General features: G+C 57.5%; 13 protein-coding genes and 2 non-coding genes across 15 annotated transcripts; 7 read left to right on the forward strand and 8 right to left on the reverse strand.

Moving 5' to 3' along the window:
- Positions 1-573: 573 nt before the first annotated feature.
- On the reverse strand, positions 574-1977 carry SCHCODRAFT_02630599 (NAD(P)-binding protein). Its single transcript, XM_050345615.1, has 7 exons — positions 1827-1977; positions 1648-1771; positions 1368-1589; positions 1240-1304; positions 979-1186; positions 887-928; positions 574-830 (listed from the first exon to the last, which is right to left on the reverse strand). The coding sequence occupies exons 2-7, from the start codon at positions 1703-1705 to the stop codon at positions 673-675; spliced, it is 753 nt and encodes a 250-aa protein (XP_050199093.1). The 5' UTR covers positions 1706-1771; positions 1827-1977; the 3' UTR covers positions 574-672.
- Positions 1978-2708: 731 nt separating this feature from the next.
- SCHCODRAFT_02630602 (NAD(P)-binding protein) lies at positions 2709-4236 on the reverse strand. The gene is made up of 6 exons (XM_003030258.2): positions 3886-4236; positions 3606-3827; positions 3482-3546; positions 3163-3370; positions 3016-3057; positions 2709-2956 (listed from the first exon to the last, which is right to left on the reverse strand). The coding sequence occupies exons 1-6, from the start codon at positions 3941-3943 to the stop codon at positions 2799-2801; spliced, it is 753 nt and encodes a 250-aa protein (XP_003030304.1). The 5' UTR covers positions 3944-4236; the 3' UTR covers positions 2709-2798.
- A 241-nt stretch (positions 4237-4477) lies between these two features.
- On the forward strand, positions 4478-4562 carry SCHCODRAFT_t151. Its single transcript has one exon. It is a non-coding gene; the product is annotated as a tRNA-Gly (tRNA).
- A 300-nt stretch (positions 4563-4862) lies between these two features.
- On the reverse strand, positions 4863-5625 carry SCHCODRAFT_02630610 (uncharacterized protein). The gene is given in 7 exon segments (XM_050345616.1): positions 4863-4941; positions 4965-4969; positions 4982-5072; positions 5115-5237; positions 5295-5346; positions 5365-5528; positions 5587-5625. 4 exon segments carry the CDS (start codon positions 5597-5599, stop codon positions 5131-5133), a joined length of 336 nt encoding a protein of 111 aa, XP_050199094.1. The 5' UTR covers positions 5600-5625; the 3' UTR covers positions 4863-4941; positions 4965-4969; positions 4982-5072; positions 5115-5130.
- A 3024-nt stretch (positions 5626-8649) lies between these two features.
- Positions 8650-10763, reverse strand: SCHCODRAFT_02630612 (histone deacetylase). Its single transcript, XM_003030256.2, has 7 exons — positions 10717-10763; positions 10555-10667; positions 10385-10502; positions 10255-10329; positions 9827-10200; positions 9248-9770; positions 8650-9190 (listed from the first exon to the last, which is right to left on the reverse strand). Exons 1-7 carry the CDS (start codon positions 10748-10750, stop codon positions 8763-8765), a joined length of 1665 nt encoding a protein of 554 aa, XP_003030302.1. The 5' UTR covers positions 10751-10763; the 3' UTR covers positions 8650-8762.
- A 113-nt stretch (positions 10764-10876) lies between these two features.
- On the reverse strand, positions 10877-13845 carry SCHCODRAFT_02749855 (uncharacterized protein). The gene is made up of 8 exons (XM_003030255.2): positions 13177-13845; positions 12962-13115; positions 12860-12909; positions 12665-12804; positions 12482-12609; positions 12357-12429; positions 11442-12307; positions 10877-11390 (listed from the first exon to the last, which is right to left on the reverse strand). The coding sequence occupies exons 1-8, from the start codon at positions 13401-13403 to the stop codon at positions 11106-11108; spliced, it is 1923 nt and encodes a 640-aa protein (XP_003030301.1). The 5' UTR covers positions 13404-13845; the 3' UTR covers positions 10877-11105.
- SCHCODRAFT_01128250 (uncharacterized protein) lies at positions 13386-14977 on the reverse strand (the record flags this gene model as incomplete). The annotated part of the gene is made up of 4 exons (XM_003030254.3): positions 13386-13826; positions 14119-14703; positions 14755-14808; positions 14858-14977. 4 exons carry the CDS (start codon positions 14975-14977, stop codon positions 13515-13517), a joined length of 1071 nt encoding a protein of 356 aa, XP_003030300.1. The 3' UTR covers positions 13386-13514.
- A 590-nt stretch (positions 14978-15567) lies between these two features.
- Positions 15568-17875, forward strand: SCHCODRAFT_02630618 (WD40 repeat-like protein). The gene is made up of 4 exons (XM_050345617.1): positions 15568-15975; positions 16027-17004; positions 17056-17377; positions 17434-17875. Exons 1-4 carry the CDS (start codon positions 15633-15635, stop codon positions 17594-17596), a joined length of 1806 nt encoding a protein of 601 aa, XP_050199095.1. The 5' UTR covers positions 15568-15632; the 3' UTR covers positions 17597-17875.
- Positions 17876-17967: 92 nt separating this feature from the next.
- SCHCODRAFT_t165 lies at positions 17968-18041 on the reverse strand. Its single transcript has one exon. It is a non-coding gene; the product is annotated as a tRNA-Ile (tRNA).
- A 453-nt stretch (positions 18042-18494) lies between these two features.
- On the forward strand, positions 18495-19244 carry SCHCODRAFT_02630623 (uncharacterized protein). Its single transcript, XM_050345618.1, has 3 exons — positions 18495-18713; positions 18767-19062; positions 19139-19244. Exons 2-3 carry the CDS (start codon positions 18871-18873, stop codon positions 19148-19150), a joined length of 204 nt encoding a protein of 67 aa, XP_050199096.1. The 5' UTR covers positions 18495-18713; positions 18767-18870; the 3' UTR covers positions 19151-19244.
- SCHCODRAFT_02630628 (uncharacterized protein) lies at positions 18777-19496 on the forward strand. The gene is made up of 4 exons (XM_050345619.1): positions 18777-18843; positions 18907-19062; positions 19139-19364; positions 19416-19496. The coding sequence occupies exons 3-4, from the start codon at positions 19174-19176 to the stop codon at positions 19456-19458; spliced, it is 234 nt and encodes a 77-aa protein (XP_050199097.1). The 5' UTR covers positions 18777-18843; positions 18907-19062; positions 19139-19173; the 3' UTR covers positions 19459-19496.
- Positions 19497-19706: 210 nt separating this feature from the next.
- On the reverse strand, positions 19707-20117 carry SCHCODRAFT_02507299 (uncharacterized protein; the record flags this gene model as incomplete). The annotated part of the gene is made up of 2 exons (XM_003030253.1): positions 19707-19903; positions 19964-20117. 2 exons carry the CDS (start codon positions 20115-20117, stop codon positions 19707-19709), a joined length of 351 nt encoding a protein of 116 aa, XP_003030299.1.
- A 312-nt stretch (positions 20118-20429) lies between these two features.
- On the forward strand, positions 20430-21894 carry SCHCODRAFT_02630634 (uncharacterized protein). Its single transcript, XM_050345620.1, has 2 exons — positions 20430-20950; positions 21006-21894. Exons 1-2 carry the CDS (start codon positions 20578-20580, stop codon positions 21548-21550), a joined length of 918 nt encoding a protein of 305 aa, XP_050199098.1. The 5' UTR covers positions 20430-20577; the 3' UTR covers positions 21551-21894.
- A 508-nt stretch (positions 21895-22402) lies between these two features.
- On the forward strand, positions 22403-23730 carry SCHCODRAFT_02630637 (Aldo/keto reductase). The gene is made up of 5 exons (XM_003030688.2): positions 22403-22554; positions 22615-22752; positions 22804-22894; positions 22948-23274; positions 23331-23730. Exons 1-5 carry the CDS (start codon positions 22456-22458, stop codon positions 23651-23653), a joined length of 978 nt encoding a protein of 325 aa, XP_003030734.1. The 5' UTR covers positions 22403-22455; the 3' UTR covers positions 23654-23730.
- Positions 23731-24120: 390 nt separating this feature from the next.
- Positions 24121-25093, forward strand: SCHCODRAFT_02669226 (uncharacterized protein; the record flags this gene model as incomplete). The annotated part of the gene is made up of 4 exons (XM_003030687.3): positions 24121-24237; positions 24285-24442; positions 24503-24895; positions 24988-25093. The coding sequence occupies 4 exons, from the start codon at positions 24121-24123 to the stop codon at positions 25091-25093; spliced, it is 774 nt and encodes a 257-aa protein (XP_003030733.2).
- Positions 25094-25205: the final 112 nt, after the last annotated feature.

A 25205-nucleotide genomic window follows, 5' to 3' on the forward strand; every position in this document is an offset into this window, starting at 1 on the left:
GCACGCAGAAAATATTCTACCCACGGAAAGCTGAACATCTCCAAGTTGCCGGGAAAGGGTACGAGGGAGAGGCCTGAAAGGGGAGAGGAAGCAATAAACGAGGGTGAGGGAAAGGCCACCCCGGAGGCGGCAAGCGTTTGACGAGAACGGGCGAGACGTCTGGTGAGCGCGACTGTGTCAATGCGGCCAGCGAGGCACTCACCATTACCTCGGCGGGGGCCCGAGACGAGGTAGACGATGGCTGTGGTCGAGACTCCTAGGCGCGAGCTTGATGAGATTTATACATCGCTGGTTTCATAGCTGCCACACTACTTGTACGGACTTCTTCCTGAATATGAGAAGCAGGAGGCACTGATGCGCCATCGCCCGATGAGCTCGGGGACTTGGCGCTTGTGAGGGGCGCACCCAGAAGGTCTCTTCCTGCATGCACTGCATCTTCTCGAGACACGATGCTGAACCAAGCTGGCATCAAGTGTCTGGGCCCAGGCGGCGTCGACGCTCGAGGGGGAACTCCAATTTTACCGAACGAAGTTAAGCGCGAGTGACCGCGACCTGAGGTGGTCGAAAGCTCTCAGCAGGATCATCTTCAGCCGATGCACTATAAGACCACGGTCTGAGAGTAGATGTACATGGTCTCGTACCTTCAGGCGTTATGATACATCATCTTTCCCTCTACCAAGCATTGACGGCTCCGGACACGTCCATGAACTTCCCTCCCGCGTTCTCTCTCGTTGCGTTGTCGACAATTTGTAGGATGCTTGCAGCGACCTCTTCCGGCGCTGCTCCCTTTGCGTTGCCGAACCGCGGATCGCGCTCTTGAGCATAGCGGACTGTCATAACCTGTCAGTTGCTCACAATCTCTGCCATTTCCTGCTATAGCACTCACGCATATCGGTATCCACGGCACCTGGGCATATGGGGAATATCACTGGCGGACCTCGTCGCGTCAGCTCGCACCACCCTGCGCGCATCACTGACCAAAGTCCTCGTTCTCGAGCTGCAGTTTCTTCGTCATGTAGTGCACTGCTGCCTTCGAGCAGCAGTACGCGTTGACGAGGACACCGAACTCGGGGCCGTTGGTGATGCTGCCGCCCTTCGCGCCCATGACGACGAATTTCCGAGTTGGGGAGGCCTTCATGAGTGGGTATGCGGCTTGGAAGAGGACGAGGGTGCCGACGACGTTGACCTGGGACGGCGGTGAGCATAACGGCCGTCTGCATGAAAGCAATTGACACCCACATCAAAGTGCTCGCGCATAGCCTCTGGTGTCTCGTCTACAAGGAGCTTCAGGCTGTTGGCGATGGCTGGGGAAATCGTAGGTAGTCGTAAGCAAGCGTCGTCAGCACGCCTTGAAAGCACGGGCTTACCAGCGTTCGCGATAACGACGTCCAGGCGGCCAGTCTTCTGGCGGATCTGCTCGACGGCGCGGGTGTTCCCTGCTTGGTCACACGCCTTCAGTTCGACTACGAAGACATTGTCGGGATGCTTTGCGGCGACTGCCTGCAGGTCGGACGCCGTGGCGGGATCGCGAGCGCCGGCGAAAACGATCGTGTTCGGGCGTTCAGCCAACAAGGATACGAAAGCGAGGCCTGGCAGAGTGAGAGGGATAAGCGAGGTAGCATACTTGTAGAAGTTGAGATTGCTAACCTATCCCACGAGTCGCGCCAGAGACGAGGTAGACGATTGAGGAGGTTTGAGTGCTCATGATGATTAGGTGGGAAGCGCGAGTTTGAGATACCAGGTGCCCTGCTTCTTCCTTCGCTTGATCTTACTACTTATATAGGATCATCTTTCGGGTTGTCACCTCCAAGATGACGCGTACGCACATATGCGAAGCAGTCGAGCAGCGCCAGACTGTGCTTCGTGATTGGACGCTGCGTTTGGTCAACCAGCGTCGCCAAACCTTTTCGACCGAGCTACCAGCAATGCCGACTGTACGCGTCACTTTCGGGCTCGCCCATCCCCTAGGTTAGCATGGTTCCACACGCTGCAGGTGCGGCGACGAGGGAGGACGCCAACATGTCACACCCGAATCGGAGCGTGACACTGGGTGAGGCTCACCGGTATTTAGTTACCGAAAACACTTGAAGCAGTCAGTAGGCAGTCGGCGACAACGTATGGTGAGCTTGGGTATCATTCGAGGCTGGAATATATCGACGGGCATGGGCCGACGAATGGTACTTTCTGAGCGATGTGCAGCAGGTTCGGTGTACTGATGCCTAAAAAAAGCCTAGTGCCCTTACCGAAACCTCGAGTGGAGCTCGAGACGAGGTAGTCGACGAGGTGGTCATGGTGGAAAGGTTGGTAGGCGGGAGCTTACTGCACGCCGTCTTATATCCCCAAACCTCTCTGCTTCGATCTGCGAAGTGAACGCGGCTGACCTGTCCTACCGCTTCTTCTGAGATCCCAAGCGCACGACCTGTGCCCCTTCATGTATACGCGGAGCAGGAGGCACAGATGCGACATGGCCGGATGAGCTCGAGGACTCGACACTGATGGGGGTGTCGCTCTCGGCGAGCTTTCACCTGCGTGACAAATTGTGGATTTCCATGCGCTGCGCCTTCGAACGCGCCTTATCGAGGCACGATCGTTGATCAAGGTCGAAGCTTAGTGACTGGGCGCGGATGGCGAAGTCCGAACGGGATCCTCAGTCGTATGGAGACCGAGACAAGCGCGAGTGCTCACGTCTTGGAACTCATCTTTGTCAGAAGCCTCGACTCGCCGAACTGTATCATCTTGCTCTGCAAGTAGTTGTACATCGTCTCGCACCTTCGGGCATTATAATACACCATCTTCCTCTACCAATCATTAATTCCTCCAGACACGTCCATGAACTTCCCTCCCGCGTTCTCTCTCGTTGCGTTGTCGACGATCTTCAAAATGCTGGCAGCGGCCTCCTCAGGCGCGGCGCCCTTCACTTGCGCGAATCGGGAGTCGCGCTCCTGGGCGTAGCGGACTGTTGACAAGTAGTCAGCATCGCATCCGCCTCCCTTCAAGCGCTACCACAGGGCTTACACATATCCGTATCCACCGCGCCCGGGCAGATGGGGAATATCACTGCAGGTGCGTCAGTAACAGCTTTGTTTCCGTACGACGTCCACCTCCTCGAATCGAATCAAGAACCTCGAATCGCATTAAGAAAACCCAACACGCCAAACTCACCAAAATCCTCATTCTCAAACTGCAGCTTCTTCGCCAAATAGTGCACCGCGGCCTTCGTGCAGCCATACGCGCCGACCAGGATCCCGTACTCGGGCCCGTTGGTGATGCTGCCGCCTTTCGCGCCCATGACGATGAATTTGTGGGTGGGGGAGGTCTTCAGGAGCGGGTAGGCGGCTTGGAAGAGGACGAGGGTGCCGATGACGTTCGTCTAGGGGGAGGTGAGTGGGAGAGAGGGTAGAGAGAGGGAGAGGTGAGGAGGCGAGGGAGAGGGAGAGGAAAAGGCGAAGGGAAAGAGGTGGAGAGGATTGGGCGAACTCACGTCGTAGTGCTCGCGCATCGTGTCGAGCGTCACGTTCACGAGAGGTTCCATGTTTTGTTGGATAGCTATGCGAGTTCGGCGTCAGACAGCTCATTCCTTCCACTCGCCGGCGCCGCGAACTTACCAGCATTAGCGATCACGACGTCCAACCGACCGGCATTTTGGCGGATCTGCTCGATGGCGCGAGTGTTCCCCTCCACGTCGCTCGCCTTGAGCTCTACAATGAAGACATTGTTAGGGTGCTTCTTGGCGAGTGCTTGCAGGTTTGATGCGGTGGCGGGGTCACGAGCTCCGGCGAAGACGATCGTGTCCGGGCGCTCTGCTAGCAAGGTCACAAACGCGAGGCCTAGTGAAGTGAGATGAATCAGCGAGCTAGCACCCTTGGAGATGTTGAAGCTGCTGACCTATCCCACGAGTCGCGCCGGAGACGAGGTAGACGGTAGAAGAGATATGAGTGCTCATGTTTTTAGCGGGCGAGACGCGAGTCCGGGATGGTAAGTATCTTTCTCCTTCCTTCGCGTAGTCCTACATATACGGACTCATCTCCCGTTCTGTCGCCCCCAAGATGACGTGTAGGCATATGTGCGAGGTGTTCGAGCAGCCAGCGACTGCGCTCGATGATTGGATGCAGCGTTCGGGAAGGTGAAAACAGATCCTTCTGACCGAGCTCTTAACGATGCCTTCCAGACGTAGAACATCTCGGAGTTCTGCATCGCTATCGTTGGCTCTGCAACATGGATGCCGATGAATCAACAGGTGCAGCGACAAGGAGGACGCCAACATGTCACTCCGAACCCGAGCGTGACACTGGGCCGGTAGTTGCCGAACACAGCAGTCATTTGGCAGTCAGCGACAGCGTGTGGTAAACCCTCTTAGGCCTTTATCCACAGCTGGTACATATTGACAGAAATGGGTCGAAGAACGTTACTTTCCGAGCAATGGGCGATACCAGAAGGCACAGTCTACTGATATTGAAAGAAGCCTGCCACTGTTCAAGCATTAATGGGGTAGTGGTAACCTGGGTCGTTGCCACTCGAGCAGCGAGCTCGACCCGCCGGGGGTTCGATTCCCCCTTAATGCATTTCTCTCCAAGTCCTCCTTTTGGCCTGGGCTGGTAGAAAAGTTGTGAATGCCCGCATTGTAAATGGGAAGAACGCTACTTACCGTATTTTACTTCAACACTCGCAGCAAGCTTTTTTGCAGTCAAAACTCGACAACATTCGGCTGTATCTCACATTGGTCAAGACACCTGGAGGAGGGAGAGACGGTACGACGGCAGGTGTGCCGGCTAACATGAAGATGATAAGGATATTAGTAGTCTAACTTGTAGGGTGGCGACAAGTCCAAAGAGCGTAGATACCACGAAGGTTCGAAAGGGGATGGGATGCATAGCGAGGTCGTAAGTAAGTACACACAGCGGATTTGTTAGTGTCCGAAGTCCGTTGCGAGGTGCGAGGAGGTGGATGAGGTAGACGGACAGGAGATGGATAGACAGAGGAGGTGGATAGAGACAGGGACAGAGGTACACAAGGAAACACTGCCATGCTCTTTAAATATGGCGGGAGCGAGAGTACGAGATGAGGGTGAGAAGCACGCAGAAGAGCGGCGCACGATCAAGATGAAGTCCAGAGTGCGCCTTCAGCGTGCTTCTAGCGCTCGTCTCGCGGGACGCTATCGTATGTCGGCGGGATCTCGTTTTGTTCGAGACGGCCGCCATCCCGGTGCACGAAAACGTCCGAGCCTGAAGGATGAGCAGCTGCAGGACAGGGACAGTCAGCCTCACGCAATGCACACGACAAAGAACTCAACGCACGTCCAGAAGGCCCAGACGCAAGGTACTGTTGCCTATCTTGGTCCGTGAAGCCCATGCCCGCGCCGACGTCACCCTGATCCGGGTTCGCCAGTTCAAAGCGCTGCGGGTACGCCTCACGCTCCTTGGCACTCGGGATATAGCCCGGGCCCCCGGGCACACCGGATGGTTGCGACGGGTAAGAAGACCGGCCAGACGTCGAGGAAGGCGGAGGCGGTGTGTAGTTCGCAGGCGCCGCTGAAAACGGGGGTCAGTCAAGCTCGAGCACGTGAGGGGGGCGAAACGGGCCACGCACCACCCGGCATCATAGGTGCCTGCGAGCCGGCGTATACACTCGGGTGATAGCCCTCCGACGTGCCGCCGTACATGGACATGGGAGGGGGGCTACCGGACGAGGGGGGTTGCGGGCTGTGGGGAGGGGAGTGGTAGGGCTGCTGTTGTTGTTGTTGTCCGGCGGGATTGTAGAGGAACGGCGTAACAACGCCGGCTCCATTGTCCATCATAGTCGCCCCGCCCACACGCGCGCCCCCAGGAGCATCGTCATCGTCCAGGGGAACGTCAGGCAATGTGCCGGATGGGCGAGCGACGCGATCGGGGTCGAAGTTCCCGTCAAAGTAGTCGTCGAGGGCCTGGCGACGGCGGCGCCATCGGAGGAGGAAGAAGATGGCCGCGGCGATGATCACAAGACCGGCGACACCGCCAACGACGCCTCCGACGATCGCCCCCGTGTGCGACTTGCTGCCGCCGCTGTTGTCCCCATCGCTCGCTCCAGAGGTGGGCAGGGCCGTCGTCTCGTACGATGTGGTCTCGAAGACGGTGGTGATGGTCTGGCCGTTGGAGGTCTGGACGAGCGTGGTTTGGAACACGGACGTCCGCGTCGAGGTGAACGAAGACGAGGAAGCGTCGCTGCTCGCACTACTCCCGCCTGACGTCGCCGGGGTTCCTGCGCTCGTCGAGTCGCCGCCCCCTGTATTGTCTGTTGTGGCCTGAGACGTCGGCTGGCTGATCGGCGGCTGCGTCGTCGTGTCCTGCCCCTGAGTAGTGGTCTCCTGGGTCGTCGTCGGTGGCTGCTCCGTCGTGGTCTCCTGCGTGGTCGTCGGCGGCTCCTCCGTCGTGGTCTCCTGCGTGGTCGTCGGCTCCTGCGTCGTCGTCTCCTCCGACGTGGTCACTGCATCGGTGGTCGTCGTATCAGGAGCAGCCGTGCTCGCAGAACCAGAATCCGACATGGTGGGGGAAGTGCTGGCGTCGGGTTCGCCTGTGCTAGTTTCGCTTGGCGCTGAAGACGGTGCTCAGCGTGAAAGATCGAGGGAAAGAAAGAGAAACACAGCCACGCACATGCGGTCGTAGACATTTAGTGCCGGGAGCAACCGTCAACGGGACCTGGAAACTGTAATTGAATTCTCCGCCAGGGGTTCTAGATGCGCTTGGAAGGCGGTAATCGTTCTGTCAACGCGGAGGTTGCGATGTGGTGGATGAGGTCAGGGAAGAGTTGGTGTTTGTGGCCTTCAAGGTCAAGAACAGAATGGAGGCTCGTGTAGGACAGCCCCCGGCAGCGACCTCGGCAAGTGGTCAGGAAAAGGCCTCGGGCCGATCTATTGTCCATGTGGCGCCGGTCACTCTTCTGTAAAACTAGAGTCGGGTCCCGAGACTAGCGCCGACCCGGCGATCGCTGCCCGCCGTGTCGGGACTCCTCGGCGTGAGTCACGGTGACTAACATGTTTGACTTGTCCTTTCAAAGTCGAACAAGGGCACCACGCCGACGACCGAAGGGAGGGAGGATATATGAAGAGGAATGTAGGAGAACTGGTGCAGGGAGCTGACTCACCTGGTCAGCTCAATGAATGGTCGCCATAATCATAGCCCTTAGGACACTGGAAACGTCCTGATGGTGTGTAATGTATCCTGCGAACAGAATCAGCATGCACCATAAAGCAGCGCAATTCAAGAATGAATTCAGATGACGCAACCTTTGATTGACAAGCGCAGCGACCCAGTAGCGCGAGAGCTTCGTATTCGACCAATTGATTGACACTGTTATTGCTCGTTGCTTCATAAAGTTACTGGATCAATAGATCTCCACACACTACTTGGATGGGCAAGTCAGCTAAGGCAGACCCCAGGGAATAATGATGTAGTAAGTAGCGAAAGGACAGAGCCAGGCGCACCTGATATTTGTACAGGCCGATCGTCTGCCACACAATGTGAACATTGTTGGAGAGCGCCGTCGTCGAGGCAATCGATGGAAAGAGAGAGAGCTAGGACTGAGGAGGGGCAAAGAGCGTCACGACGTCCGTATCAAATTCATGAGCCCGACAAAAAGCGCAGCGTAGGAGAAGAGGTATCGGAGCAGCACGCTATCACGGCGTGCAGATATAAAGGGTAGAATGACGCTCATCAACAACGGCTGACCGACTTAGGGGAGGCCTCCAGCCGTCGTAGAATTTGTTGGGACGGTGACATACGCGCCCTCGACAAGTGAGGTGGCAAACGGTGTTTCCGCTCCTGTGAGACAGGCTTGAAGAGCCTTGATCATGAGCCGCAAGGACGGTAGCTCTCGTTAGAATAACACAAGATGACATATAAAAGGAGGGAGTACTCCAGAATGGATCGGGGAAGGGTCGAGGTGGGTATATGCGCCACAAATGTGCGAAAATGAGCATCTCGTTGGTTTTTCTGCCGTTTGGACCATCGATAAAGAGCCTTTGTGATATATATAGGTGAGAAATTGCTGGATGATAGAATCTGAAGAGGGGACGCACGCAGCCTGCTCCTCTCCCTCGTGTGCCACTTCATTGCAGCCGATGCCGTCCGACTTGCCGAAGGACATCGGACAGTCTTCGTGGTTTTTCGAGGGATTAGAGCCTCTTGAGATGTGGAGGACGTATGCGTCCGTACCATGAGGAGAAGGTCATCATGGACGCGCTGGTCAAGATGATCGGCGCTGTCCGAAAGCTCGTGATCGTGTCAACACGTGCGCCACTGCCAGTGACGGAACTTCTCTTGTTTGTTTGTCACCTTTGTTTGCTCGTTTCTTCCTCGATGACGAGGCGCTTTTCCTCATGGCTTGCATTTTCTTCCCGACTGACTTCGCCCAAGGCGTCCATCGGAAGCTCGCTGACGGTCGGGAAGGAAAGCCTGAAGGTCTGCTTTGGATGGGTTATCGTGGGGTTCAGAGAGATTTTATGAGACTTGCTGTCCTCCAGATGAGATGGACAGGTAGGCGGCCATACTTTTGTACAGGGACGCCGGAAGGAGGAAGGGTGACGGCGATGGGCATAACGTGTCCCCCTCGTGCTTTTTAACCCAAGGCTGTTTCGACAATCATGACGATATCCATGTTCCCTGCGCTCACTGCTTGCGTCTCCACGCGGTGTCCGTGCACGGAAAACAAATCCCAGTCCATAGCACATAAAAGTACACGTACAGGAAAATAGCAGCACCAACTGGCATATCATCCCACAGAAAAAGCAGCTACGGCCCATCCACATCCATATCCGACTCATCCTCGTCCTCATGCCTATCCCACTCCCGTTCCGGCGTCCTCCCCCCGTTCGTCATCGTCGAATGCACATCAAACAGCTTCACCGTCCCGTTCGGCCGCATCCGCTCCCCCATCCCCATGTCGTCCTCCATCCGCGAGCCCATCCGGAAGAACCGCCGCTTGGCTTTGTTCCCCGGCAACGCGCCGCAATCGTAGTGCGCATATTCGGGCTCGGCGGGCACGTCAAAGTAACGGTTCGTGCGGATGGACATGCGCTGCTTGGTCTTCTGCGCGGCGGCGCGGCGGTGGACGGAGGTTGAGATCGGCTGCTCGGAGTCGTCTGAGTCGTAGGAGGAGTCGGATTGGGAGGAGGATGCCATGGAGGACTGCTGGAGGTCGTAGACGTAGCGGGCGTGTTCTGCAACAGATGGTGATAAGAAGGTGAGCGGAATAACAAGGGAGCGAAGGTACGTACGCGCTAGCCTCCTGTCCAGGTTGTCCCGCTCGTCGTCTTCTTCGTCTTCAGTTCGTTTGGTCTTTAGGTGGTCTCCCAAAGGTTGCCGCGGCACGTCCTGCATTTGAACCGACGGTGGCCCCTTGATGGCATTCAAGTTCTTCAGCGCGATATTCTTGACGGTCTCCAGCGACCCCTCCTTGACATTCAGGTCCTCCATATTGCTCGCCACTACCTCCAACCGGTACCGCGGCCCGAACCACTCGAAGTACTCGTTCCATGGCAAGTTCGGGTCGATGGTGTCCTCGATACCCAGCGCGCAGGCAGTCTCGTAGGCCCATGTTCGACCGACATTCTTCACGGTGTAACCGCCGCCGCCGAGAAGGATGAGGGGGATGTTCTTCGAGCGGAGGAACTGCACGCAGTGCGCGTGACCCTGCATGGTGAGGTTGAAGCAACCGAGCTTGTCGCCAGAAAGGGAGTCGGAACCGCATTGCAGGACCACTGCGGACGGCTGGAAGACTTCGAGGATCTTGTCGATGATCTGGGAGACGTCACGGTAAGAAGCAAGCCTCGACAACACACTTCGTCACCACGCACCGGCTCGAACACGCTCGCCAGCGACTCGTCCGTCAACCCGTCCTTGAACGGCACATTCACCGCGTAGCCCGTCCCCCGCCCCACACCCGTGTCCTCCTGCGTGCCCGTCCCCGGAAAGTACTCCCCATACTTGTGGAAGCTGCACGTCATGACGCGATCCGTCGTGTAGAACGCCTCCTCGACGCCATCTCCGTGGTGGCAGTCGATGTCGACGTAGAGGACGCGTGGGTAGGTGCGCAGGAGCTCGATGATTCCGAGGACGATGTCGTTGATGTAGCAGAAGCCGGACGCCTCGCGCTTCTTGGCGTGGTGCAGGCCGCCGGCCCAGTTGATCGCGATGTCGGTCGCGCCGGACGCGATGCGGTTCGCGGCGGCTAGCAGGGTAGAGTGAGCCGTGCAAGGGAGGAAGGATGGCTGTGGGGACGCACCTATTGAGCCCCCCGCTGATGTCTGGCAGTACTCGAAGACGCCCTCGAAGGCGGGGTTGTCGTCACCGACAAGGACTGGGGGAGTAGAGGTTAGGGGGTATAATCTGCGGAAGGGCATACGAGAACGCACATCTAGACCCGTTATACGTGAGCTCCCGCACTGTCTCTGGCGACACCTTGTTGAGGAAGTCGACGTATTCGTCGGTATGGAACGCGGTCATCCGTTCGGGAGTGGCGCGCTTCGCTTTCTGCCTCAAAGTTAGCTATCTCGTTTCCCCTTCAAAGAGCTCGATCACGCACCAGCACATGCATCTTATCCAGCATCCCATACGCAGATATCAGCTCGTGCGCGACCCGTATCCTGTGGGGCTTCATAGGGTGGCCCAGGCCGTACGTGTATGCCCCAACATCGGCTGTGGCGCAGTGAGTTAAAGCCCTTAGGAGACATGGTGTTGAGCGCACGATCGTAGTAGTAGGTCACCCGTCTCTTGGACATCGTGGTGGGGAAATGAAAAGACAGCAAACGCGACACTGAGAATAAGCGCCGAAGAGGCGGGCCGGTTTGCCGGATCACGTGCACAAAAGTCGAATTGTTTGTGACATGCGACGAATAACGCCCTCTATGGAGCATAAAGCGGAGGTGCCCACCGGTGGGCTAGCGCGTCTTGGTACTATGTAGATACCTGCTGCGTGAATAAAGTGCAGAGACGAAAAAAAAAAAAAGACGAATAACGCCCTGCCCTTTCCTTCAGTCGACTGTCCAGACTCGTGAAGATTCATATCTCGTGAAACAGAAGTTATAAAGTCACAAGGAACGCAGACACATGCAATGTTCAAAGCACTTGGCTACCCTAATTCCACGCCAACTGCGCGTAAATCCCCAGCAGCTCGTTCGTCAACACCGGGCTGTACACCGCCAAATCGTCCACGGTGAACTTCTCCTCGCCCGAGATGCTATTGAGCGTGTCCACAATCTGGTCGTCGATGAAGTCGACGAAGACGAAGTCGATGAGTGTGTCGTCGGAGATGCCATCGAACGCGGTGCCGTTGACGGTGACATTGGACTGGATGAAGTCCGGGAGCTCGTAGCTCTCGAGTGGCTCGTGCTCGGTGTCGTCGCCAGTGCCGGGGCAGTTCTGCAGAGGAGCGGTTAGTAAATGTAAGGTACGCAAGAGCAGCGAACTTACATCGCGCGTCACATAGCCAATGCTTTTCTCAGCGTGACCATGACCATGACCATGATGCCCATGATGCTCGACCTCCCTCCGCATCTCGCGCTCCCTCTCCTCCCGCACCAGTGCCTCCATCTCCCGCACCCACGCCCTGTAGCGCTTGTCCACCTCCGTATCCCTCCCCAGCCCAAAGGTTGCGCGGTCGTACTCCCTCTCGTCCAACCCCCGCCTCTTATTATCCGCCCCCTCATTATTCATCGCATCCAGCACCTGCTTCGCCACCCCGTACTCAACCTCGGGCATATACAGCCACTTGTCCACAAACGGGCTCGACGTCAGCTGGTCGTTCTTGGTGAAGGGGCCCTTGTAGAGGTCAAAGCGCTGCGAGCCGGAGTTCGTGAGGAAGAGCGCGGGGCGGGAGCTGTTCGCGGTGTTGTTCGCGCTAAGGACGGCTGGGGTGGCTTCGGCGATATAGAGGTAGGGGAAGGAGTTGTTGGAGGGGTAGGGGACGCGGTTGATGGTGTAGTCCATGGGCGCGGTGCCGAAGAGGTAGTCGAGGTCAAAACGCTGAGCGAGATCGAGCAGGCCTTGCGTGATGTTCGTGCCATCCTCGGTGTCGAAGGTGTGGTTCGAGGTGAGGGTGTGGAATTGGTACGTGACGCGGTTGGGGTCGAGGTAGCGCCGGCTGAAGGTGATGTTGCCGTCGTCGCTCCCATTCAGGTTCGCAGACATCCAGCCAAGCGTTTCCATGTAGCGACCGCTCTCCAGAGCCATTGACCGGCCATCGAGCTGAACACAATCGCGAATGTGCGTATGCCCACCAAAGATGAGGACAGGCGTGGTGGGATGGACCTTACGGATAGCGTCGAATACGAGGGGCCCTGAAGAAGAATGAGCAACACGGACACAGCGGTTGAAGTCACGACTGACAGTTGTCCTCCCTCACGGGCATGTGACCGACAAGCAAGAACACGTCGGGCTCCTCCTGAATGGCGTCGAGGAACTGGCAATGTGTCAGTTCAGGAGCCGTACGTGGTACAAGTTCGGGAGCTTACCCAGCTCTCCTTGACCATGTCCTCGACCTTTTGCACGGTCGTGTTGTCGTCGTTGCCGGTGAAATCGAAAAGGACACCGAAAGAGGTGACCTTCCGCCCTTTGCGGGTCGTGAACTTCGTAAAGCGCTCTGACGGGAGCATGAGCATAGGCAGCAGCTACGCCAAGGGTCGGTTCATATGCACCTCCGACTGGGACGTTGATGGTCTCGTTGTTCTCGCCAAGGACCGTGATGTTCGCATTGCTGGACAAGTAGCGGCCGTTGAGGTCGGGGGCGAAGTTGTTGTACATGTCGAGAGTGTTCTCATAGATGTACAGTTCGTGACTAAAGGTGGGGACGTTAGTCGCAGGGAACTCTGGGATAGCTTGCCGCTACGTACTTCCCAATCGCCATGACGTCGTAAGGAATTTTCTTGAGGAACTCATTGGTCTGCGACGCGTGGGGTTAGGCCATGATCACCGCAAAGAAGGGGAGCACGTACGTCGTGAGCATCCACGCTGCCTGGTGGGTATCCGTCGCTGAGGCCCGTTCCATCGTGAAGATCCCCCGAGTCCACGAGCAGCAGATCCACATCCTTCTCCTCCGCAATCTTCTTCATGTGCGCCACGAAGCTCGCGAAGTCGCCCAGGTCTCCACTACGTAGACGCGTCGCGTCATGAGTTCCCCCCCTCGATCGCGCTAGCAGTGCGTACGCACCTGTAGTTCGGTTCAGGCCAGCTCTCCTTCTGGTGGCCCAGGAGCCATCCGTGCGTGTCCGTCGTGTGCAGGACGTTGAAGTCGCCCCATTCCAGAGGACGCGACGGAGGCCGCAGCTTCGTCGTCGGGTACGCGCGCCGTGTGTGTTCATGGTCATGCCCCTCGCCGCACCCCAGCGCGCCCCGGGCAAACACCGCGACTGTGAGAGCTAGCCACGCAGAGACCATGTCGGGCAGGGGAAGCAGCGACCCTCCACCCCATACAGGTCCTTATATATATGCCCCGCGAGGTCATAAGGCGGACGCGATGCGCGACGCGTTTGGTGGATGATTAGCACCTTATCGCGCAGGTGACCGCATGCTCTCCTCGGAGGATAACGTGCGTCCTCGGATCGTAGGCTTTGGCAGGTGGTACCTTGCGCGAAGGTGAGGGCGACGCGGAACGAAGGGAGAAGCTAGATCGAAGGTGGAGAGGAGCATGGGTTGCATGGGTGGAGTTGTCGGGGAGAGGCCTGAACCGACCTCAGTGTATTTCGGGAGGTTCGGGAGGTGTTTGTGTCCGACTTCGTAAACAGGATACAGAGGGAAATGGGCAAGGTCGGACACATGAAGTACGAGCGCCCGAGGACTTGCACCGACGTGACATCCGGACTTGCGAGATGAGTGCGGGCGATAAGACGGGAGAAGGCGAATTCCCACGCCACCTAGCCTGAGTGCTCGGGAAGAATAATCGATATTGTGGAGGGATCGCACACATCATGTCTTTATCATGTCTCTATAGTAGTATACAGCGACGCGGAGAGGAATATAGGCTGGCAAGAAGTATCAACACGTCCCTGTGCTATAGTGTCTGTGTATGGACGATGGTTTAGGGCCAGATATTTGGACAGCCTGCAAGAAGGATGAGCTGATGCACCAGCATCTTGAATAAGACTGAACTCACCGAACCTCGTATTGAAGCAGGCGCAGATGCAGGGTCACGAAGATACGAAGGCGTGGGCGGACGGAAAGGATCATCATCGTCGTCTTCGTCGTGAACAACAAACGAGCTCCGTCGCCAGCTGTCCGAATCGTCCTGATCACTCTTCTTCCCGCTTGAGTTGGTCGAATTGCTGAGCATGGACAGCCTATTTCTCCTTCTCGAGGTGTTGCCAGATGACATGCGCCCAAAGAAAGAGCCGCTTCGGAGGCGGATGCGCGGAGATTCTCGGTCGGCCGGAGGCGATTCTGGCTCGTAGGTCTCTGGGGAGTATCGTAAGGGGAGCGATACGTCCTTAGAAGGAAGGAAGGTGGATGCCAGCGACGCGAGGGAAATCTTGCGAGTATGCTGTTTCCGCGTTTGCCAGCGCGAGTCAGAGGCGGAGCGCGTGCATGGCTTTGTCGTTTGCTGGGTTTGCGCCTCGGAGGCTGCACGTCGTATAGGTAGGAGGTTGCGCAGCGCATGTCCCACTGAACGCAGGTCGCTCTTCTGACGCTTCATCGTGGGCTCGGGATAGAACGTCTTGGACGAAGATGGGTAGCTTTGAACCTGAAGGGATGTTATGACGCGTAAATGCGACGAGGAGAGTGGAACACGTACATCGTCCGTAGTAAATGCGCGATTCATGCGATCACCGTTCAAAAGGCGTGTCTTCTGCAGGTGCAATGAGCTAAGGGGTGACAGCTACGCCTATCATACTAACCCTGACAGAGAAAGTCTTCCGCCTCTGAGGCAGCCCGAAGCCCTCGTCTCCATGCCCGCTCGTCCCAACGCTCGAAGATGTCTTGCTGGTCGCCATAAACAAAGGAGAAGACGCGTACATGGTGTGAAGAGAGAAGCAGCGTGTAAGGAGAGAGGCAGCGTTCGAGATCCCTAGTTATTCTCCCTGCTATTTGAGATAGTCTTGCGAAAAAAGTCTCTAGCGCAGCATCGGTATTCTCGGGAGCGGGAGTAAATCTGGTGTTGCAAAAGGAGAAGGGCATCCGAGACAGCGCGAGCCAGGACGCAGCTGATTATTCATAGAGACATTTTCGAGGGACCAAACTAGTGACACGCCAAGAGCAAGTCGTAGAAAGGAACGAAGACGAGGTGCAGGTCATGGACTGGTAGGGAAGAGAGCTAGACAAGTCAGTCCTGTAGAAGGCAGGACCACGTTTGTGAGCCTTTGTTAATCTTCGTGAGCTTTACGTCTCCTTTGGAAGCGTTTCATAGCCTCCGATGAAATTTGTGAGATGACACAGTAGGTACCCAGTCCTTCAGCACTTGAAATAGACCGGTAGCGGTCCAGAGCGGACGGGAGAGTGAAGGTTGAAAAAGAGAACAATGTGTCACACGCCACAGAAGCGTGACGCCATAATTTGCGGCCACGTGACACGTCGCCGAAAGTGCTGCTGGGCGGCCGTGGCGGCGCTTGTCCTCAACCGTCACCTCAACTTGCTGTTGGGCGAATTGCTGAATCCCGCCGCCATTTGCGCTCTATGTCAAACTTCTCCAACACAACATTTGCGAAACGCCTTAAGTTATCGCGCTCGGACGCCTCCGAACGCGCGCCGCTAGGGAACTCGACCGCTTCAGCCACTAACACCCCGAAGAAAGACAGCTTTTCTACCCCGGCCCTCGAGCCAGCATTCCAACCGGAGACACCCAAGACCCCAGGTCCGAGCACGTCCAAGGACTATGGCGACCGATTCATCTCATCCCGCGAGGCGGACGACTTCGGGCTATTCTACAACCTCATGGAGGACGAGGAGAACAGGAAGCCGAAACCGAAGTTGAAGAAGCGCCACAGCTTTATCCCAGCGGACTCGGACGCCAGGAAAGGTGCGTGGTGAAGTTATGCCACAGGGAGTGGGCCGCTGATATCAAGCACAGAACAAGCCCGATCGATATTTGACTCCGTGTTGCACACGGAGGCGCTCGCCGAACTATCCCCATCGACCTCAAGTCCGAAGAGCTACTCCCCCGCGACGGCAAGACGGCGGACGAATCTGCTCGCGTACGCCACACCCTCACGGGACTCCGTGCATAGACGACCGGAAGGGGAGAACGCGCTTGATGTCCCAGATTCGTACTTTGCCTCCCCGATCGGCGCCGCCACGCATGCCATCCTGCAAGCCCCCCATCCCAACGTCCGCCAGATCAGCAAGGCGCCGTACCGCGTACTCAGCGCACCCGATCTGGAGGACGATTTCTACTTGAACCTCCTCGACTGGAGCGCGCGAAATATAATCGCCGTGGCGCTCGGCAGCACGGTCTACGTATGCAGCGGCAACTCGTTCGAGGCGAAGCGCGTCTTCGACGCCCATACGCACAAGCCGCACGACTTGGTGACCAGCCTGCGCTGGGATCAACGTGGCACGACGCTAAGCGTCGGAACCGAGTCCGGGCGGCTGTACCTCTTCGACGCTGTGAAGCTCACCATGATACGCATGTACACGGGCGCGCACGAATACAAGATTGGCTGCCTTGCATGGAATGGGGACCTGCTGTCGTCTGGCTCGCGCGATCGTCAGATTCATCATCGGGACGTGCGTCAGGACAATCGGGGACCCGTACACATCTCGACCGGTCACAAGCAAGAGGTTTGCGGTATTCAGTGGAGCAACGGGGCGTCGACGTCGGCTGATTTAGCCTTGGGCAACCTCGGTGGCGTTGACGGCTTGCTGGCCAGTGGAGGGAATGACAATAAGGTCATCATCTGGGATCTGCGAGGGTCTCAGCGTCCACGGACTCGGGTTCGCTCGATAGGTGACAACGATGTCACTATCGGAAACGTGGCGAGGGGCATCGTTGACAGGAGCTTGGAAGATCTGACTACTTTTGGTTCCAGCACGTCGAGCATCAGTGACGGTACGTTGAACTATGGGTATGTTGTGTTGCTGCTCTGACAGACAGTACCAGCCGCTTCCTCGGACTACCTCTTCAAGTTCCACTCACACACCGCAGCGGTGAAGGCTCTTGCCTGGGACCCCCACGAGCGCGGTATTCTCGCCTCAGGCGGCGGCTCGAATGACCAGAGCATCCGGTGGTGGAATTGCACCACGGGCGATCTCCTTCAGACCGTCGACACCGGCTGTCAAGTCTGCGGCCTCGTCTACTCGCCTACGACGCGGGAAATCGTGTCTACGCATCGCTGCGCGTACCGCGGAGGCCCGAACCCGATCTGCGTGTGGAAGTACCCGAGCTTGGAGATGATCGCGAATTTGCCCGGGCATATCGAACGGTGGGTATCCTTACATGCGTTATACCTTTGCAACCTTGTTGACGTCCTTCCGCCAGACCGCTTTACTTGTCGATGTCCCCGGACGGACAGTCGATTGTGACGGGCGCGGGAGGGCGGGACCAGACGTTGCGGTTCTGGCTGGTCTTCCCGCGAACGTCCGGCGAGAAGCGCAAGCTCGAGGACGAGAGTCGGCTGGACTACGCCCGACAGCTGCGCTGACCTGCGCGTCGAGCGGCCCCCCTGGTGCGGACGCTCCCTCGCGCGCTTGCTTGCATATAAGTATGATACTATGTTCACACCGTAACTAATTGTTTCGTCACATTGTTGCGTATAATGGCACACTTAGTACACTCCGCATTGTCTCTCGTTTGGTTCGAGACACCATCAGCATACATACACACAATATACACTGCATTGTTTAAGACTTACGCGCGATACCATTGCCTACCTACACTCAGGATCCCGCCAGGAAGCTGAAATTAAAGGTGTCAAAAGTCAAGGAAGGTGCAGGCGACGGACATACGAAAGCGGTATACTGCCAGAGTGCGACCGAACCACCAGGCAAAAAACATACCGCTTGAAAGCAATAATGGCCCGTACGGGGGTCGAACCCGCGACCTTGGCGTTATTAGCACCACGCTCTAACCAACTGAGCTAACCGGCCGACGGGTGATTGCTGCAATTGCGGATATCCAGAAATCTAATGCAAGCACTCGTCTTGCTGTCTGGTTCTAACGCAATCAACGGCACGCAGCGATACAAACTTCCTACCCACTGAGCTGCGCAGATACTTGCCGTAGCGGGGTCATACAATTCCGTCTGTGTTCCTTGAGCGTTATGCGTTCAACTAACCTTCGAGACCGGGATCGGAGTCAAGCGTCCCGCGAGCGAAACACCGATGGCCATGAATATACGGATAGCTTAGCTTGCTAGCCATCGTACGTACACCCTGCGCGTCGCTAGTACGCGATCTCGCTGATGGGTACTGATCCCACCGCTGATTAGCGGAATGCGCGCATGATAAACCTACTAGCGCGCTTTCCCTTGCGCGGCTAAGGGCCTGCACGAGCGCCAGAGAGACCTGTCTGCCAATCAAATGGAAGTCTCAGCCTGAGCACGCCCCCGCACCGACACGCTCCGATCAGCACGCCGCCCAAGCTCGCCGGCTTCTGTATGGCGGCGCGGCTGAACCGACAGGACTCCATATAATAGCGGCCGCTGCGACTGCTACTTGCAGTAATAGACGCGCCCCCGCCTCCTCCTTCGCCGCCGTCGTACCCCTTCCTGTCTCCCTGTCGGACATTGCTGTGAGCCTCGGCAGCGAGCTGGATCCGGACTGGTGGATTGGTATCAGTTGACACTAGTCGTGCAGATATCCCCATTACGCACCTCGACCTCTGCATAAAGGCGCCGCCCCTTTGTAGATCTGAGTCCAGTTCTCCCGCGACACCCTCGCCATCCTCAACCTACGACCACATCCACGACCCGTCACTATGCGCGGCTGCAGCAGGATCTACACGCACCCGGACCTCACGGACTCTGACGTCTGGGGCCTGCCCGGTTCGGTAGACCGCAAGAAGGCGACTGGCACGCTCTGGACGACGAGCGCGCTCGCGATCACGGCCGCCGCCGCGTCTGCGTACTACGTCCTCACCAGGTTTACGAGCCTTGGCGCGCAACTGCAGAGGTGAGGAGTGGTATACATCCGCGCCATCCGGGCCTACCCCTCCGATGTTGATGAGCGTCTGACAAACCGTCTGCAGGATTCTCTAGCCCGCCTCTGCCGGAGCTCGCTGATGTTCTCGTCGCAGGCCGTCAGCTCCGTCTGGCTCGGCTTCGCCATTCCCACTCCGAAGCTAGCGCCACGTTCGCTATGGGCGACGTGGGCATATTACTCCCTGCCACCCCAGGGCAGGGCGCAGACCTCCCTCGTTGTCATCGATGGGACCTGCTGTACTCGCATTTATCACATGTACTGTATCGTGATCTTCCTTGTGTTAGCCTCATGTTGTATCCTCGTAATTTATCGACCACGCACTATGCAATTGTTCCTCGTTGTTTTCGCCATCCCTCCTTGTTAGCGATGATCCGCCTGTACAGACAAGACAAGGCAAAGTTACAGTGTTACCCGTAGTTCCCTTAGTCCCCCGGACGAGCGGCGAAACCTGCTGACGCCTGAACAGAGGATAACACTGCCGAAGTGTCGATGTCTTTCTCATGCTAAGGCTAAAACGTCGATCCAGAAGCCTGTTTCTATACGTCAACAAACATCGAGGAGCGCGACAAGTCCCGACCTGGTGACGGACTCGTGCAGATAGACATGAATTGATCAGAATGCTTCTGTCTTGTATATGTCGTACACGACCTCCTCATAAGGGTGAGCTGACTTGAGAGTGTCCAGAACCTCTGCCATCGCGGCGGGCTCCGGGACGCGCACGCTGATCTCGACGCGGTCCTCCTCGACAGTCTCTGCCTGACCAACCGCGCCTATGGCGGGCGACGCGCCTTCCTGAGGGACGAATTGACCTTTTGGAAGTAACCAAGGTCAGAAGACCTGTCGTAATGGAGACAAACGTTGGGAAATACCTGTCCCTCGACTAACAAAGGCGCACCCGCGGTACAAGCCTTCCTTCCCGACTGTGTCAGGAAATCGCGCGAATAGCTGGTGAAGCACGCCTTGCGTATACGCGGATGGAGAGAAGAACACGAGCTTATACTTGACTAGAGAGCGCGTCGCCATCAAGGAAGGAACAAACAAATGAAATCAGCGTGGCACGTGTCCGCACATCAACAACATGGCGCGCACGCGACAAGCCATCATTTCTTCCTTCTTCCTCCCAACGTTCATGTTCCCGCTCGATTCTCGCAACGAGACCCTCATCCCTCCTCTCCATTTCCTCTTGTCAGTCACAATATACGGTTTTTCCAAAAAGTTCTCAGACCTCTCTCAATGAACAGACTTGCTCTCATGATCACCTGCGACACGCAGGTCTATATGGAAGGTGTATTGTTCCTTCGAAGTGTCCCGTGCTCTCCCTCTCAATCTCTTATGGATCGACCCATGAAGGGACTGACTTGCACACGTGTCTTTGCCATGACTTCACCTTTGCGTCTTCGCTCCAGAAGGCGACAACCAGGACGTCCGCACTCAGTTCTCGCCACCGTCCTGCTACGCATAGCCGCCCAACGTTTTACCTGTCATGTCAAAGTATCAGCAAGCTGAGCAGTTCATGCGCGCCCTCGTCGCACGCACGGGTCTCGAGCCGCCGTCCGCCACGCCTCGCCGCTACCTCTGGACGGACGCGTTCGCCGTCTGCAACCTCATCACACTGCACCAACAAGGTCGAGGAGAGAACGGGGAATATCTGACACTCGCTCGCAAGCTCGTCGATCAAGTGCACCATACACTAGGAAGACACCGTCCGGACGATGCTCGGAGGGGATGGCTTAGCGGGCTATCCGAAGAGGAGGGCGCGGCGCATCCTACGCGCGGGGGTATGCGTATCGGCAAGCCTCTCTCTGAGCGTCAGGCAGGCGAGCCGCCCGATCGCGAGCTCGAGTGGGACCAAGACGGTACGCATACCGTTCAATGACCTTCAGTACGACACACTCACCAACGTCCACCCAGGTCAATACTTCCACTACCTGACCAAATGGATGCATGCGCTCGCATCCATGGCCCGCGCGACGGGTGAAACTCAATACCTCGTCTGGGCCATCGAGCTCGCAAAGGCCGTTCACCCGCGCTTCACGCACTCCGGGGGTACGCGCATGTACTGGAAGATGAGCGTCGATCTTTCCAGACCACTTGTCTCGTCGACGGGTCAGCACGATGCGCTGGACGCTCTCGTCACGTATTCGGCTCTCCGCGTCGCGGCTCGAGAGGCCGCACTGGCCGATCCCGCGCTCGATCTCAGTCCGGAGCTGGCGGATGCAGCAAGGATGTGCGCCAAAGGTGTGTCGGCGACCGAGGACTCGCTAGGGATCGGTGGGCTTCTGCTCGACGCATCGCGCCTTGCGCAGCTGGTCGCTCGTGGAGACGCAGAGTCTGAGCCGACGCTGCTGGCGCCAGCCTGGGCTTCTACGACGTGGATGAGCTGTCGTGCCCGGCCCGTGCGCGCCTGGCGTTCCGCGAACTGGGAATGGCGACGGGGCTGCACGCTGTCGGGCTGATAGGTCGGCAGGTAGACGGGATTGGTCAGACGACATTCAAGAACCGGGAGCGTTTGTTACAAGAGGGGGAGAAGCTGAAGTCGTACGAGCATCTGGCCAACCGCATCGAGGCGTTCTGGATGAAGGAAGAGAATAGGATGGCAAAGAGCTGGACCGGGCATGAAAACATCAATGCGGTCATGTTGGCGACAACGTTGGCGCCAGATGCATTCCTAGAGGTGTAGTTCGGGAAAATGGAATATTGTCGCTGATACATGCCAGAGCTCAGCCGGCCATAGTCCGCGTCTCGCAAGCACAGGCGGGGATTGCATGCAGGCTCGAGCTCGTCGCGCACAAGGAGGTGCTCGATGCCATCGATGTCGAATGCCTCCGCCGATAACCGGCCCGCCACTCCGCCTGGGCTCGCACTGATCGCGCTCGATGGCGCGCGTCTCGCGTTCCCCTTGCGTGCATTGTTCGACCTCAACGGTCTCGCGACGGAGTGACTCGCATCTGCTTCTTTCGAGTCCATTCGTGACCTTGCCTTCCCAGCGCTCCATCTCGCGCCATTGGGGTGGAAGATGAAGGCCCCCCTGTCAGCTTCGAGCGCCCAACGTCGACGATCCCGCGCCTAAGACCATCGCGGTCTCGCATCGCGGGCTGCGAATAGGTGCTTCTTTGGCGTATCTGGATTGTTAGCCCGCCACTGTACAGTCGCGACCTGCACAGGCGCCCCTGCGTGGAACGCGGACCGGTCCGGTGCTGGGCGGATGAAATTCGACAATGGGGACCCCGCGGTCCGGTGACGCTACGACTGACCTCACCCGCCGTATAAAAGGTGCGATGGAATCGATGTTCGGACGACTTCTCTTCCCTTGCGCCCCTGTTCCCAACCCTTCTTTCGACCGTATACAACAACCAGCACCATGTCTTTTGGAAAGACCCTGTCGCTGAACACCAGCGCGACGATCCCGCAGATCGGGCTTGGCACCTGGCTCTCGAAGCCGAAGGAGGTTGAGAACGCGGTGCGTAGTAGTGGACATCTGGAGGAGAGAGATCATCGTGCTCATCAAGTCTCCGTATAGGTCGAGATTGCCGTGCGCCACGGCTACCGCCACCTCGACCTCGCAAGGGTCTACGAGAACCAGGACGAGGTTGGCGCGGCCTTGAAGAAGGTTATCCCCTCCGTGGTCAAGCGTGAGGACCTCTTCATCACCTCGAAGGTGCGTGTGTGACGACAGGATATCTAGACAGCGTACTGACATCTCATGTAGCTATGGAACAGCGGCCACCAGCCGCAGAACGTCGAGAAGGAGCTCGACGAGACCCTTGCCCAGATTGGCACGGACTACCTTGACCTTTACCGTGAGTGCATCCTGCACCGTCCTTCCATCATCCCGTTGAAATACCTCCGACAGTCATTCACTGGCCCGTCGCCTTCCAGCCGGGTAACGGCCTCTTCCCGCCCGACCCCAAGGACCCCAAGAACTACGTCGCGCTCGACCTCGAGACTTCCCTCGTTGACACCTGGAAAGCCCTGATCGCGCTGCCCAAGTCGAAGGTCCGCGCCATCGGCGTGTCCAACTTCACGATCGAGCAGATCGAGGGGATCATTAAGGCGACTGGCGTCGTCCCCGCCGCGCTCCAGATCGAGGCGCACCCGCTGCTGCCCCAGGATGACCTCGTCGCGTACGCGAAGGAGAAGGGCATCCACATCACTGCGTACAGCCCATTGGGCAACAACCGTGCGTCGGCCTCACCTACGCCCCTCGGCTCGTCCGCTAACGGATAACTTTCGCAGTCATCGGCAAGCCCAAGCTCACGGACTACCCCGTCGTGCAGGACATCGCGAAGAAGCTCGGTGCGACGCCCGCACAAGTACTCGTCGCTTGGGGCGTGCACCGCGGGTACTCCGTGATCCCCAAGTCCGTCCAGGCCGAGCGCATCCACAGCAACTTCAAGCAGGTCGAGCTGTCGGAGGAGGACTACCAGGCAATTACGAAGGTCGGCGAGAACAATCACACGCGGTTCAACATCCCGTACCGCTACGAGCCGCACTGGGACATCAACATCTTCGGCGAGCCGGAGGAGGCGCCGGCGACGCACAAGGTGAAGATCGCCTGAGGGGTGAGCGAAGATTGTATAGAAGACTGTAACATCTGCACTGTATCTTTATCATGATATATTCTCGTTGCGAAGCAGCTTGAGGGAATGGCCATGGTTGGATCACGGCCAAGCGTGTGAGAAGCCTTCGGCATTCTCCGTGGGGCGGCTTTCACGGCCCGCCGGGCCCCATCGGACCGTGGCAAGCTGAAGTTGAACTTGTCTTTCTTGACTTCAACAGCGATCTCCGGCGTTCTTCCTTTCTGACAGAATACGCAGATTTTTTACTGTGCGGACGGTCTACTCAGAGAGCACCATGTCTATCTGGAACTGGCGGGTGGGGGGTACGGCAGCGCAGCGTCATGGCGCCCACAAAGAGGACGTGACCGTGGGCTATCTGCATGCGCTATTAAGCCCTCGTGTTCACGAAATCCTTCTTGCTCCCGACCTCCATGGAGCGGTCGTCCTCCCTCGACTCTTTTGATACTATGAACACGACGTTCTCTAGTCCTGAGCCCGCGGTTGCTGCGCCTCTGACAGCCACTGCTCCTCCAACAGTGAACCATGAACGTTTCTATATGGACACCAGGAGCGTCAAGTTCAAGGTGAGGTGGTTAAGCGCCCGTACATCTAGACCCTAACAGCTTCACAGCTTGACGATGGGACGCTCTACAATGTGTTCCGCTACTTCTTCGAGCAGTCTCCCACCTTCGTGGAGGAGTATCTGTCTCAAGACGACGTCGAGGTCATCTACCTGAAGGACGTATCCCGCGTCGACTTTGACCGCTTCCTCTCTTATATGTATCCCAAGTATGTCGCTGCTGCGCCCTCAATCGCCTCGCTTAGATATGTAACTTATGCTCTCCGCAGGTCGCTCGGCAAGTGCGACGTCAACACCTCCGAGGAATGGACCTCCGTCCTGCGTCTTGCGAGCAAATGGGGCTTCACCGACCTCCGTGCCCACTCCCTCGAGAAGCTCGAATCCACCGCAGCGCCCATCGACCGCATCCTCATCGCCCGCGAGTTCGACCTGCCCAAGTGGCTCCTCCCTGCCTTCGTTGATCTCTGCACGGCACCTGAGCCGCCTACCTTAGAGGCCGCCGAGCACCTCGGGCTCCCCGCGGTCGTCAATATCGGACGCATCAGGGAAAAGGTCATACGCGCCGGCGGTGCGCGAAACATGGGGCCTTTTGTCCTGGAGCAGGCAGTCGTAGATGCGAAACTGGCGAAGGGACCCGCTGGCCCACAAATAATCCAGATGCCGTACTCAACGACTCCGACTCGGATAGGGCAATGTTACATGCCACATATCTACGGAACTTCGCGGCCGCCGCTAGGGACATTTATACAAACAGACAGTTCGTGTTCAAGCAGGCGGTCCTCGCCCGTCTCCTGGCGGCCCACGTCGCAGCCCACTGTCATTTATCCCCCTGCGCCGGTGATGGCCAACCCGATGCGTAAGTTTTGTTTCTGTACTACGCACGATCTAGCTGACACGATCTTTGCAGCGCGCGTCCATTCGCCCAGGCCTAGGGAATTCATACCACCCTCGGAGTCCAGCTCTCCTTCGCCT

This window comes from Schizophyllum commune (assembly GCF_000143185.2).
Source record: "Schizophyllum commune H4-8 unplaced genomic scaffold SCHCOscaffold_8, whole genome shotgun sequence".
NCBI lineage: Eukaryota > Fungi > Basidiomycota > Agaricomycetes > Agaricales > Schizophyllaceae > Schizophyllum > Schizophyllum commune.